The sequence below is a fragment of the Echinops telfairi genome, unplaced genomic scaffold (assembly GCF_000313985.2).
Source record: "Echinops telfairi isolate 266 unplaced genomic scaffold, ASM31398v2 ScPeMD7_2291;HRSCAF=2852, whole genome shotgun sequence".
Classification (NCBI taxonomy): Eukaryota; Metazoa; Chordata; class Mammalia; order Afrosoricida; family Tenrecidae; genus Echinops; species Echinops telfairi.
Window position 1 is genome coordinate 47,614,547 of NW_022106189.1, and position 12,899 is coordinate 47,627,445.

General features: G+C 62.2%; 2 protein-coding genes across 4 annotated transcripts in view; both read right to left on the bottom strand.

Annotated features, from left to right (window-relative positions):
* Positions 1–1,638: 1,638 nt before the first annotated feature.
* SNAI3 (snail family transcriptional repressor 3) lies at positions 1,639–9,552 on the bottom strand. 2 transcript variants are annotated; one of them, XM_004704502.2, is made up of 3 exons: positions 9,389–9,552; positions 4,382–4,978; positions 1,639–2,297 (listed from the first exon to the last, which is right to left on the bottom strand). In XM_004704502.2, exons 1-3 carry the CDS (start codon positions 9,462–9,464, stop codon positions 2,116–2,118), a joined length of 855 nt encoding a protein of 284 aa, XP_004704559.1. In that variant the 5' UTR covers positions 9,465–9,552; the 3' UTR covers positions 1,639–2,115. The 2 variants fall into 2 exon arrangements, 1 of the variants encoding a protein (XP_004704559.1); XR_006680385.1 differs by lacking the exons at positions 1,639–2,297; positions 4,382–4,978 and adding an exon at positions 5,244–6,656 and having other exon boundaries at positions 9,389–9,476.
* A 1,409-nt stretch (positions 9,553–10,961) lies between these two features.
* The window catches only part of RNF166 (ring finger protein 166), a 5,837-nt gene continuing 3,899 nt past the window's right edge, over positions 10,962–12,899 (bottom strand). The window contains exons 4-6 of one of the 2 annotated variants that reach the window (XM_045293662.1): positions 12,604–12,714; positions 12,332–12,439; positions 10,962–11,747 (exon numbers count right to left, since the gene is read on the bottom strand). In XM_045293662.1, the coding sequence (XP_045149597.1) occupies positions 11,682–11,747; positions 12,332–12,439; positions 12,604–12,714 (285 nt within the window). In that variant the 3' untranslated portion in view covers positions 10,962–11,681. The remainder of the gene's footprint in view (positions 11,748–12,331; positions 12,440–12,603; positions 12,715–12,899) is intronic. The other variant, XM_045293663.1, reaches the window with a different exon arrangement.

Sequence of the window (12,899 nt, forward strand, 5' to 3'; positions counted from 1 at the left end):
CCCCTGCCCTCTGCAGCCTGAGATAAATATAAGAGCATTTTCCATGGCCACTCCGCAAGGAAAGCATTCAGCTTTATTTTCGGCCTGTGAAATTCCCTTGCTCTGTGCCCAGCAGATGCAGGAGCCCCATTTAGCTGCTGGCGCCCAGGAATAGTGTGCCTCTGACAACGAGCCTTCCTCCAGGCAGCTGGCTGCAGGCTCCGCTCTCACATGCCACAAGGCTGGCCAGTCCTCCCGCCAGCTCTGCCTGGGCCCGCCCAGGCCAAGGCTCCCCCTCCCAGGCTGAGGGCCGCCCCCCAGATCCAGGCTCCCTCCCAGGCTCAAGCCTTGCCCCAGCCCCAGACTGAGGGCTGTAAGCAGAGGTAGTTGAGGGAGTACCCCACCCCCTTACCAGCGAGGCAGAAAGCTGTCCTCACTGTTCCCCGAGGCGCTACCTTGGGTTCCACGTTTAGCCTGGGGTCAGCCGAGGGGGACAGAGACCAGCCTCCCAGCAGCAGCTTCCACAGGGGAGGCCACTACAGGAATCTCTGAGGCCGTGCCGGCTCAGATGATGCCCACCATCCCGGCGGCCATGAGCAGTTGGGGCTCAGCATCCCTTGCTACAAGCTAAGGAGCCTGAGGGCACAGTGGTTGTGCATTGGACTTCTGAGACGTCAGCGGTTCAAACCCACCAGCCCCTCTGGGGAAGAAAGATGAGGCTCCCTGCTCCCACACAGAGTTGCAGTCTCGGAAACACACAGGGGTAGCCCCAAGCTGTCCTGCAGGGTTGCTGGGCTCAGTGGGTGAGTAGCTCCAAGCATGAGGTACCCTGCTGCCAATTCCCGTTCTCATTAGCTGGGCACCTGTCTTCCATCCCCACCATCGCTGCGGGTGGCTCTGAGCCCCGGCCTCTGAGGACAGCAGTGACGCTTCGCCAGCGCCTGCACCCAACCCTGGGCTTGGGGTGTGCAGAGAAGCCCAGGATCAAAGTCCACTTTCAACAGGATGTCCCTGAGGCCTCTCAATGACCCCCACCAAGCCAGCCCCTGGCCTCTCCAGCCACCTGAGATAGTGGCTCAGCCCCGGCCAGTCCTGTCCTTGGCTAAGACTGACCCTGGCCGGTGTGCTGTGAGCCCCGGCCGGCCGGCCAGCCCTGGCGAGCATTGTAAAATATCCTCTGACAGGGAGCTGGTCGCTCCAGCCCACTTGGTCCATGGCTCTATAAGGTGCCAGCCACGAGTCCTGGGGCCAGGCCAGCGTCCTGCAGAGCAGCCAGTGTGCCCAGCAGCTGAACTGGGCCCAAGGACTCCACGGACCCCTCGTGCTGGACTTTAAGGCCAGGCCCAGGCCTGTGAAAGGGACCCGAGGCCACCTGGTACGGGGCGAGGGGTTGGGGGGCAAGGAGATCAGGGCTTCTTGGTGTTGGTGAGGGTCCAGGACACCCAGACACACGGCCTAGGGGCTTGCTTGGTGCTGGTCGTAGGTGCCCCATGGCCTCCTGGCAGCCCTGAACCCATCCTGCCAGCTCATTGGCGCATCAGGCTCCTCTTTCCCTCCTTCAGCCTAACCCCCTTCACCACATCCCCCTCTGGTCCACGCTGCCCCCGGGCAGCAGAGCCCCCCATCCAACACGGGTGGGCAAGACCAAGACTCTGCACGTGGCAGTGGGGACTCTTTATTTCCCCAGCCCAGCCCCTCTCAGGGCCAGAGTCCAGGGGCTGAGGCTCCCCTGGACAGTCCGGCCACAGGGACCAGCTCTGAATGTCCTGTGCCATCTCAGGGAGGTAAATGTGCAGGCCGGCAGGGGACAGTGAGGCCCAGTCCCCAACCACAGGCTGTCTTAATGGTGAGCCCACACCAGATACCCCTAGGGGAGCCAAGCCTGAAGACCCTTCCAGAGCTGCTGGTCGCCCCCCAGCCCCAGGAGGCCAACCAAGGCACAGCTGATACAGAGTGCTGGTTTGGAGGGGTACCTGTACAGGCCGCCGCCAGGGGCAGGGGCAGGGGTCTGGATGGCAGCCCGGGGGCATCTGACTAGAGGCAGTAGCAGAGCCGGAGGCAAGGGGCGAGGCAGGGGAGGTGCGTGTCCAAGGGGTACACCAGCCTGGGGGGTGCCCCCTCAGTGCTCTTCAACACTCAGGGGCCCGGGCAGCAGCCTGACTCCTTGTGACGAACCAGCAGGGACATCCGGGAGAAGGTCTTGGCACAGCCCTTGCACTGGTACTTCTTGGTGTCTGAGTGTGTCTGCAGGTGGGCCCGCAGGTTGGATCGGTCGGCAAAGGCCCTGCTGCAGTACGAGCAGGTGTAGGGCTTCTCACCTGTGGAGAAAGATGGGCAGCGGTGGGCCGTCTGTCAGGCACAGCCCAGGGCTGTGGGGGACGCTCACAGCAGCACACACAACAACTGACAGTTTCTGCCCTACAGCTCAGCCACTGGGACAGCATTCTGCGAGCCCACCACGCTCACACTCCCCCCACTGACACGCATGCCGGCCCCCGCAGGGCCCCAGCTCATCTGTCCGTCTGCTCTCCCATCAGGAGTTCTTAAAAGAGCACCCTGTTCAAGGCAGACGTGTTCTTACAACGCCACCAACGGTTAAGCTGAACTGCTTTTGTCTGTAAGTTTAAAGGTGGTCTCGGGCCATTGTTTCGGCTCATCCAGGCGCCTGGCTTGAGAGGGGCTGGATTCAACCAGCGTTGGGAACCCTGCTCCACAGGCCCCCCCACTCTCTGATCAGCATGGAGAGTGGCCAGGCACCATCCAGTGCTTCTGGTGTCAGGACAAAGGAGGCGTTTACAGGCCCCTCTTGTAAACCAGTTGCCAAGCGGCAGTGCCGGGTGCGTGCCCTGAGGTTGGCAGTTTAAGCCCCCCTGTGCTCTTCAGGAGCAAGAGGAGTGTCTCTGCGGCTGTAAAGATTTACAGTCTCAGAAACCCTTTATAGGGTCGTTATGGGTCAGAATCAACTTGATGGCCGTTGGTTTGCTTTCTTCGGTTACTCTCTCTCTCTCTTTATTTTCTTTCGGTTTTTCTTGTCAACGAACAGCTTCTCTCTCTTCTCCCAAGGGCTCACTCACCAGCCTTGCCCTGCCCCTGCCTAGGAGGAGACCTCAGACAACCCAGAGGGCACAGGGGTGGGGGTGGGGGCGCTGAGGACATGAGGTGCTCGGGGCAGGGATTCCGAACATGCGTGGGGCAATGGGAGGAAAAGCAAATGGGATTTTCCCATGGACTTTCCAAAGCCCTTTCACATCTGGAACCTGCCACAGAGGCCGAGGGCACTCCTTCCACCTTGTCTCTGCTCAATGCTCCTCTGGGGTTCTGCATGCCCCCCCCCCCCCCCCGCTCCATCTCCATGGGGGTGACTCGGCATGCCAGCCGCAGGGCCCTGACCGCGGGTCAGGAGCCTTAGTTGCAAAAATGTGTGTGTTGCAACTCTTGCTTCTGAGAGGGAGACCTGCCTCTTACACCAGGACCAGCCTGGTGAGCAGGTGGGCTGGGGGGCAGTGTACCCCGCCTTCTCGTGGGCTTGGTTCCCGCCTAACCTCCCAGGCATGTTCAACAAGAGGCTCACAACTCCCCATCTTCTGCTGCTGGCTCTCACTCCCGGAGCGTCTCCCACAAACAAGCCAGGTGGGGCAGTGGCTGGAAGGGCTCAGCTAAGAGCCTAAGGTCAGCGGTTCAAAACCACCAACCACTCTGTGGAAGGAACAGGAGGCTTCCCAGTAAAGAGGGGTGGCCTTGGGAACCATGGGCAGCTAGCTCTAGGCTGTCCTGCAGGGTGGCTGTGAATTGGGTGGGGGTGGGGTAGGGGCCTTGTGGGGCTGGTTGCTTTGTCTCCTTTGCATCCTGTGGCCTTTGTCTCCTTGCTCGGCTTGAGGGTAAAGTAGACTCCCAGCTGCTCTCCCTGCCCAGTGGCTGGGCCTGGCCACCTTAGCATGCCCCCCACCCCCACCCGCTAGCCCCTGCAGCCCTGGGCAATTCCTGTCAGCAGGACCATCGCCCGGCCCCTGGCCACCACAAGGGCTATGGCCCCTCAGGGCCATGCTGACCAATGTGTCCACATCACAGTGCCTGTCAGGGCTGTGCTGCCCTCTGTGGCTGGGCAGCAGCCCCTGTGGGTGGTCCACCACATCCCTGGGGGCTCCTATCCCCCACTCCCCTCCCTGCCTCCAACTTCAATTCCTGGACAGAGGGCTCCTCCCCTCCCCTACCTACCTCCTGCTGGTGTGGGCTCTGCTCATGTGGACCCCTACTGCCCCCGTGGGGTCCCCCCCACCCCGATCCATGCCCATGAGGACCCACTTGCCCGTAACCCCTACCCATGTGGTGCCCTTCCCACCCCCACCCCTGCTCACTTGCCCCTGGGTGCCCCCTCTGCCCAGCTGCCCGTCCCACGCCCTACCTGTGTGTGTGCGCACATGTCCCTGCAGCAGCCAGGGCCGGGAGAAGGCCTTGCCGCAGAGCGTGCAGATGCAGGGCCGCGTGTGGGTGCGCAGGTGCATGCGGAGGGCGCCCAGGCTGCGGTACTCCTTGGTGCACTGTTTGCATCCGAAGCAGCGCCTGGGCAGTGGCTCACGGTGCAGCTGCAGTTGCCTGGCCAGTCCGGCCGAGGCCTGGAAGTCCAGGTGCTCAAGGCAGCCAGGGGGCCGGGGGGCCCCCACAGCCACACACAGCAGTCTGTCCAGAGCCCTGTCCCCGCCAGGGCCAGGGGTGGGCAGCCACCGTGTGGGCAGGAGCAGCAGTGGGCGCAGGTTGAGCTGGTTCAGGCTATCCCTGAGCGGTGTGCTGGGGGCTCGGCCAGCCCCTGGGTCCACCAGGCTGACCCCCAGGGGGCTGGGGCTGGCAGCCTGCCTTACTCCATTGTCATGCGGGAGGGGCAGAGGGAGGTGGGGGCCGGTGGGGGTGCAGTCCCAGGGCCGGGGCAGTTCACCCAGTTGGGGGTGGGCCTCTTTGTCTGGGAGGAGGGGCACCCCACAGGTGGAGCAGGAGCCGCTGGTCTCTAGAGGGAGGGGGGGCACAGTGATCAGTGAGGATGAACCCGCCTCTGTGGAGACCTTCCCCCACCTCGAGGGTCAGCCCCTCACTGGGGATGGTCAGGGCCGGGGCTACCATGGCCGCCAGTGCTGAACGGCCTGTAGGGGGTCTTCAACAGACCCTCCCTTCTAACAGGCCCCCCCCCCCCATCTCACACTACCTGCCCCACTGCCCTGTGGGGACTGCCCTTGTCCCCATCCCCCGGACCCCCTCCACAATGTGAGGGCCTCACAGAGGTGGGAGACCTGGCCGCTCACTGCTGAGTGTACCTCAGCCCACCCACCAGGCTGCCAGTGAGGGTCAGCGGGGTGGTCAGAGACCCTTTCCACCACCAGGCTCCCTGCACTGCGTGGTGCTGCAGTTTCGTGGCGCTGTGCTGTCCACCAGGACTGGCTTTTTGAGGGAAATCCAACATGTTCCAGAGGCGGCAGGCTGCTCTGAAAGTCCGAGCTGAATTCTGGTCTCCCCCTGCACACTGCCAAACCACATGCCACAACCAGGGTGACCACCAGGGTGACCACCAGAACTACAACCAGGGCCACAACCAGGGCGAAAACCAGGGCTCTCCCACGCTGCTGGTGACCATGCCACAGGTGCGGTCACTTTGGAAAGCGAACCCCCTCTTTGCCATGTGGCCAGCTATCTAAGCGCTCGGGGGTGTGAGCCCGCACCCAGAGAGGAAGGGAGCACTGGGCACCGCGTGGTGACGAAAGGAGACAGTGCTCAGGGGTGCACCACCGGCGGTGGGCAGACACACGGGAGCCGCGTGGTGGAATAGCACCCAGCCGTGAACAGGAAAGAGGCATGAGGAACCCTCCGAGACCCTGTGCTGAGTGGGAGGGGCCAGGTAAAACCGGTTGGAGGGCACCTGATTCTGTTTCTGTCCCCCGCCGGGGTCAGTGAGACAACAGAGTGGAAGGCAGGAGTTGCCAGGAGCAACGTTGGAGGTCACAGCTAAAGGGGGTGGACTTGGCCCTGGGGCTGAAGATGAGACAGTGACGGTCACACAGGCGCCCTGGTGCAGGGGGTGAAGAGTCGGGCTCCGCCTGGAAGGGCAGCAGTTCACACCCACCAGACACTCCTCGGGAGAAAGAAGAGGCCGCCTGCTTCTGCACAGCCTACAGCCTTGCAAGCCCTCCGGGGAGTGGGGCTCCTGGGTCCAGTGGTGTCTCCATGAGTCAGCATCCACTTGACGGCGGCGGCTGTTGTCCCCGCCTGTGAAAGTCCAGGGACCTCACCACTGCGGGAGCAGGCTAACGGAAGCAGTGTATGGCACGTGAATCATGTTTCCACAAAGCCGTTAAAACACAACCCAAGCAGAGAGACTGAGGGAGCTGGCCGGCGTGCCGTGCGTGCGTGCGTGGGAGGCCTCCGCGCAGAGACTTGAAGACCTTAGGCCTCCATCCCGCCCGGGGCCAGAGTGGGCACACAGCGGCAGTCAGTAGGCAGTTTGCTGGACCAAATGAAGGGTGCAGAGGTGGCTGGTACAACGGTTCCGACGACAAGGCCCGTGGGTCTCATCCACCCAGAGGTACCGTGGGAGAACTGCCTGGCAGTCTTGGTCTATTTCCATCGCTGAGCCCGCAGCGGGCACCTTCCATGCTGACCCTCGGGTTTCTTGCTGCAGCTGCCCCTTTGAGGGTCTGTGATGCGAAGCACAAGGGGACGTATTCCAGACCCTCCTACCACACCCAGGAGCCAGCTGGCCTGCCCCAGGGGTGAAGGGGCCCTGGGAACCAAGAGGTATTCTCCGGTGAAGATCTCCCCAGCCTTCCTCCTGTGGCAGTGACATCATCTCCTGCCCACCTGAGCGTAGGGGTGGGGTCTAGCCTGTCAATCAGATCACAGCCAGATGTGCTGATTTGGAGGTGTGAAGGAGATAAATAGCTCACTGGGGGCCAGACCCACTCTCTTTGCCTTTCCCCAGAGAGTTGGAGGAGACATTGGAGACCCACGCCAGCGTTGAGACGCTCCATTGCCACTGGGTCCTCAAGACCTTCCACCCGGCCTGTGATCTTCCTGCATTCGGCATCATTGCATGTGCTGCGTGTGTCTCAAGAGGAATTCCTGGACTAGTATCAGACATATGGGCTAATATCAGACTTATTGCCTTGATCTGAACTGGACCGAGCTGTTTTCTCAATATTCAATTAATTACTCTTTGAGTATCTCTGGGTTTGTTTCTTTAGTCAACCCCGCCTGACACACCTCTGTCCCGGGCAGCTGGGCAGTGGGCAGCAGTGCGGGAGGGATGGGCAGAGAGGACCAGCATCTCTGCATCCTACGTGAGGGCAGGAGCCTGGGGTTCTCCTAGCCTGCAGGGACAGCCCGGCCACCAGAAGCCAACTGCTGACCAAGGGTCAGTCTGAATTCACACCCCCCCCCACCACACACACACCTTGGGAGACAAGGAGAGGGGACTCCTTTCCTTCTGGGTCTCTTTTGCTTCCTTTTTGAAGAACCACCTCCCGCACTTCTCTTCCTGTTCCCCTTTCCCCCAGGCCCACCCCTTCTCATTAACCCCACAGCCCACCATCCCCCCCCTGTGCCCCCCCCAGGACCTCATATCAGAAGGAGCATTGTGCCCTACTGCCCCCTCCCTCAGCCTCCCTCTGTCTTCACAGGCTGAGACTAGTCTGGGCCCTCTCAGGTTATCCACATTCCAGATTTTTGGGGGGTCTTGCTCCAGAGAGTGGGAGGCAAATTACTGCCCAAGGAGAGGAGTGCCCCCATCTTGGCGCCATGCCCCCAGCCCAGCCATGGTTGCCGAGCCAGGGGCAGTCACGGGGGGCAGATGGGTGGGGACACGCCACAGGGGTGTGTGGCCTCCTGATGAAGCTGGTGCTGTCAGTTTCATTCCCTAGCTGCTGGGCATCTCTTGCTTATAAAATTCATTCAGAAGCTCTGATTTCTGTGCTAAGGGACTTTTCGGGACACTCTGGCTTCCAGAGGGTCCCTACAGCCCACAGCCATCCACCCCATAGGACAGAGTAAAACTGCTCCTGTGGGTTTCTGAGACTTGACAGGAGCTGACAGCCTCATCCTTCTCCCGAGGAGTGGCTAGTGGGTTCAAACTCCTGCCTTTGCAGTGAGCAGCCTGAGTCCTCACCCACTGCGCATGCACCCCAAGCTCCACCGAGGGCTTCCCTGGGGAGCCTCAAAGAGCACAAAGGCAACGCCACTGAGTCAATGCCTACTCACAGCGACCTTCTAGGACCGGGTAGAGCAGCACTGCCTGCCTGTAACTGTGCGAAAGCAGACTTTCTCCCTCAGAGCGGAGCACAACGAAGCCTTCATGTGAAGGACAGAGTGGGGGCCCAAGTCTTGCCACCTGAGGTTCTTTCAGAGCCCTGCCCTGGGGCCACACAGAGCATGCTAGAATGGGCTGCGTGGGTATGCAGAACACCAGCCCCTGCCAGAGCAGGTCTGGCCAGAGCACAGGTCACACCTAACGAGGTGCCACCAGGCCCTGAGCAATGACTGGTCTTTACACAATGGTCCATGTAAGGTCTTGCTGCCGCATTGCACACGTGCACGCCTGACCCTGGCGGTGGCTCTGCTGGCTGGGAGGCCTGGTTACACTGTTCCCATTTGAAGGGCACAGCCCTCGAAGGTGCCCCCTGGTGGCCACCTTGGCAGCCCTCCCGTCCTGGGTGGGGTGGTGGAGGGGTGGGGCCGATGGTCAGGGACTCCCGTTCCAGGGAGCCTTGGTTGGGGGCCTGGTCTCATTCTCCCGGTGCCCTCCTGCTGCTTCTCTGTCCCAGGGCCACTAGCAGTCCCCCAGTGGGTCCTGGTCCCAAGGGACTGCCAGCTCTGGGTCTGTCTTTCTGGAGGGTCTTGGGCACCCTGTGGCCCTAGCCAGCAGGGAGGGGTGGGGCAGGTAGCCTAATGCATTGTGCCCCCTTCTCCACCAGGAGAGGTCCCAGTGGGCTAGCTCTCATGCCCAGCCCTGTCCAAGTGTCCACGGGCAAAGGAGTGGGCTTCCCCAGAGAAGGATGGGCAGATGTTGGGGTCCTTCCCCAGCTGAGCACCCGAGGGAGCCGCTGGCTCCTTTGGCCCACCATCCCAAGCCAGGAACTCTGGGAGTCCTATGGACCAGGCCATGTAGCTCTCTGTCTCCCTGCCTCCCAACATGGTGACCCAGGAATAGGGCCCTGTGCCCCCTTAGCTAGACTGCCGTTCTAGGGAGGGTGGGCAGCGTCCACAGGGAGAGAGATTTGAGGACCCAGGCTCCCTCCAGTCACGGAGAACCCCCAGAGTCAGGTGAGGCGAGGTGAGCAGTGCCCTGGCCGCCACATCCGCCACCAGTCTGGCCTCGGCCCTGCTGGACCCCCACTTGGACACACAGATGGCCCTGCTGCCAACCTGCCCCTACCTCTCTGCGTCTCCAGCTGCCCGTAGTTGGGGACTTTGTGGCTGGAATGCGTCTTCACCAAGAAGGAACGCGGCATCTTCTCCTCCGGGCTGGCGGCGCTGGGACGCGGCCCCTCCTTGCCCCTCTGTCTGTCTGTCAGTCCGTCTGTCCGTCGGAACACTTGATCAGCCCGCGGGCCAGACCCGCGCAGAGTCAGGTGCGGGCAGGGTCAAGCTCATTAGCATAGCGCGCGAGCTCCACCAACCAGCGTGCGGCGCGAGCGGGGCGGGGCTGCGAGCCTGGAGGGGGGCGGGGCCACAGTGGGTAGGACGTATGTATTAGCATATTGCGCCGATTTGGCCAACCACAGCCCGGCGCTGGTGGGGCGGGGCCGAGGATCTGGGAGGGAAGGACCAGGTTTACTACCGTGGCGCGCCGCCTTGGCCAACCAGGACCCGGCGCAAGCATAGGCGGTACTTGGCGGGCGGGGGCGGGGCCTGGAGGGCGGGGCCTCGGCGCCATGCCCAGGACAGGTGCGCCGCCACGGGGGAGGGGCGCGTGGCCGCCGTGCCCTCCCCACTGGACTCACTGGCGCGGCGCCGCTGAGCCCCCACGCTCTGCGGCCCGGTGCCTCTTGTATAATCTAGGAGTCCCGAGTTCCAGGATGCCCCGGGCGAGGGGGGCTCTCCCAGGCCTGACAGCACCCGGTCCCTCCACTAACGTGGGTGGGGCTGGGGGTGTCCGCACTCTGGGGAACTTGGCCCTCACAGTCTGGTGAGAGCCCCTCTTGGGCTTGGGGTAGCGCAGTGAAGGCCAGGAATCATGGGCAACAGCCTGCAGAGCCCAGGTCTGCCTCCTGCTGTGCGTCCTTGCCCCACCTGCTCTGCAGGCCCCATCCAGGGCTGATCACAACACTTGGGCTAGGCTCCCTGCCTTCCCTTTGGCTGCTGACACACCCACGCGGCGCTCATTTCCAAGTCAGGACCTGCTTTCGGGGTGCCCAGATGCCCCTGGGGACATGGAGTACAGTGGGAGCCATGGCTTGTGCTGATACAGGGCAGACAGCGTGTCTGTTGGCATTGTTCCTGCGGCCCCTGCCTGAACCCCACCTGACCTGGGGTCCCCAAAGCCCACAGCAAGCGTTTGGACAGGATCTTGGGAGCATCATGGGCGGGGCCTCTGGCTACTGGTCACTTCTCAGGGACTGAGAGGTAGCGAGCACCTAGAAAGTGGCCTGGGCCTGCTGTGGGCAGGAGACGGCGTGGGGATGTGAGCAAACCTGCCCAGGTGGCCTTGGTGGGCATGGTCACATCCTATGACCCCTCCTGAAGCACCAGCCACCAAATGAGACCTTCTGGATGCAATGCTGGCCCAAGCTGTGACCAGCAGTGGGGAAAATGGGGACTTCAGTGTGTGTGTGTGTGTGGGGGGGGGTGTCTCTGGGGGACATTGTGGTTGTCTGAGGGAAAAGCCAGCTCTGGGCCTCCTGGTGAGGTGTGGGCACAGGGTTTGGGGTGTGTGGGGGGCATCTGAAGGCAGAAAGGGTGATCCCAGAGGAGCCTGACCATGGAATGAAACCACCACCAAGCTTGACTGTAGATGCTCTGAAACCTTTTATTTAAACTTTAAAAAAGACAGCAATAATTTATGCATGAAGCCCGTGCTTCCTCCCTTACCCCTGCACTCCGTCCCTCTGAGCGGGGGTGGGGAGCCAGAGGACAAGGCTGGGGCCCTGGGCTGGGCTGGCTACAGCTCTGGCGGGCACAGGCGAGCGGCTCACTTATTCCACGTCATTCTCGAGAGTGAAAACCACCAATGACTGGACAGGGAGGGCCTCCAGGGACAGAGCTGTGCCACAGACCCGCCTGGCTGCCCCTTCCCCAGTCCCAGACAATGCTGCGTTTTGGTTGTTGTTTTTTTAAAAATATAATCTTGTAAATGCTCCATAAAAATAATATTATTCCTAGTCAAACACGGATACTGCGGTATGAGGAGGCAGCGTCTGCTTTCACTATAAAAGGTGAAAAGATCTCACGCGGGCGCTGTAGAAAAAGCCAGGCCTTCTGGGGACCACCACCAGTACCAACGGCAGGAAGGCAGGGTGCACAGTGGGCGGGGCCTTCTATGGCAGCCCCAGTGCTCCCCAGCCTTCAGGTCCTTGTGGCTTTGAAGGATGCCACCTCCTCTCAGTTACAGGCTGCCCCACCTGGCCCCGCTCCGCTCCTTCGGTGACCCCTCATCTCCCAGAGGCTCCGCCAGGGAGCCGTCCTCGGGCGTGGAGGGGCGCGCAGCTGCACTCTTGTGGCCGGGGCCTTCAGTTCTCAGACAGAGACAGGGCTAGGGCTGCCTGGAGGGCCGCCTCCTCGTCGATGCTGTAATCCTGGGGGCAGGGCAACAGCAGTGTCACCCAGACCCTGCAGTCACTCGCCCGGGGGCTAATACGGAGAGGGAATAGCTGAGGCCCAAGAAGTGAAGGGGGTGGACTTAGGTCTGGGGTTAGGTGTGTCCATCGCCCTTGGAAAGCAGTGGCTGAGGGCTTCTTCCTGGGGTAGCCCTGTGGCTAACTCCCAGAGGGACCCATGGGCCACAGCAGAGTGCTGGGCGGAGCTCTGCAGACAACAGCCTGTTCCCTCTGCTGGCCACTCGGACTTTCCACTGGTCACACACACCCTCCCCCGACGCCCCTCCCACAGAGCCTTGCAGAAAGGCTGTGCCTGCCCAGCTTTCTGGGAAGGTTTGGGACCCTCTGGCTGGGTGATAGCCACAGAGGTGGGAAGGAGGGGAGGGAAGGGCTACGTGAGGAAGTGAACAAACCATCTCATTGCCCGGGCCCCTGCAGGAAAGGACTGTGCTGCAGTTCCCGAGACACGAACCCTTCATGGGAGAGGGCAGCAGAGTAGCTGCTGGTTTTGTGGCTTGGGCAGGGCGGGGGAGTCTACAGAGAAGGGGCGCAGGGCCACCCACCACAAAGGTGTCGTAGGAGAACTTGTGCCGGTGGAGTAGGTGCTGCAAGAAGTTGGCACTCTTGTAGCTGGGGTCCCCCCAGGGCATGGCCGAGCAGATGGGGCAGACCTGGGCAGAGAGAGGATGTGAGGGAGGGGCGGGCGGACCGGCAGGTCCCCCGAGGGCAGCATCTGGAGAGCGTGGTTTGACCTCACAGCCCTCACCCCCCACCACGTTCAGGGGGCCCTGGGCCAGGGCAAGAGACGCCAGGGGCCTAAAAGGCCAGGGCTCACCACGCGGTTGGGGTCACTGCGGTGGTTCTCCACACAGTGCTTCACCAGCTCCTGCTGGTCTAGGTTGCGGGCGCCGCAGTACGGGCAGGTGAAGGTGGACCTGTTGGGGATGTTGCTGGGGGCAGGGTGGAGGGGAGTGAGCCTGGCTGGGGCCCTGGAGTCTGGCAGAGCTGCCCCCTGTAGCAGCAGCCAATCTTGGTGTCCAGAGAACACCCACCCCACAGGCCTTCCTGAACTCCGGCTGCATGGCTGCCACCTAGTGGCTACATGCGTCACTGCAGCAGACACAGCCAGGA

Bases quoted from the DNA above. Each gene is read 5' to 3' on its own strand.
- SNAI3 (XM_004704502.2), bottom strand. From the start codon at position 9,464: ATGCCGCGTTCCTTCTTGGTGAAGACGCATTCCAGCCACAAAGTCCCC. The intron at 4,979-9,388 runs GTAGGGGCAGGT...CCCTCCCTCTAG, and splicing joins GCAGCTGGAGACGCAGAGAG to AGACCAGCGGCTCCTGCTCC. The intron at 2,298-4,381 runs GTAGGGCGTGGG...CTTTCTCCACAG, and splicing joins ACATGTGCGCACACACACAG to GTGAGAAGCCCTACACCTGC.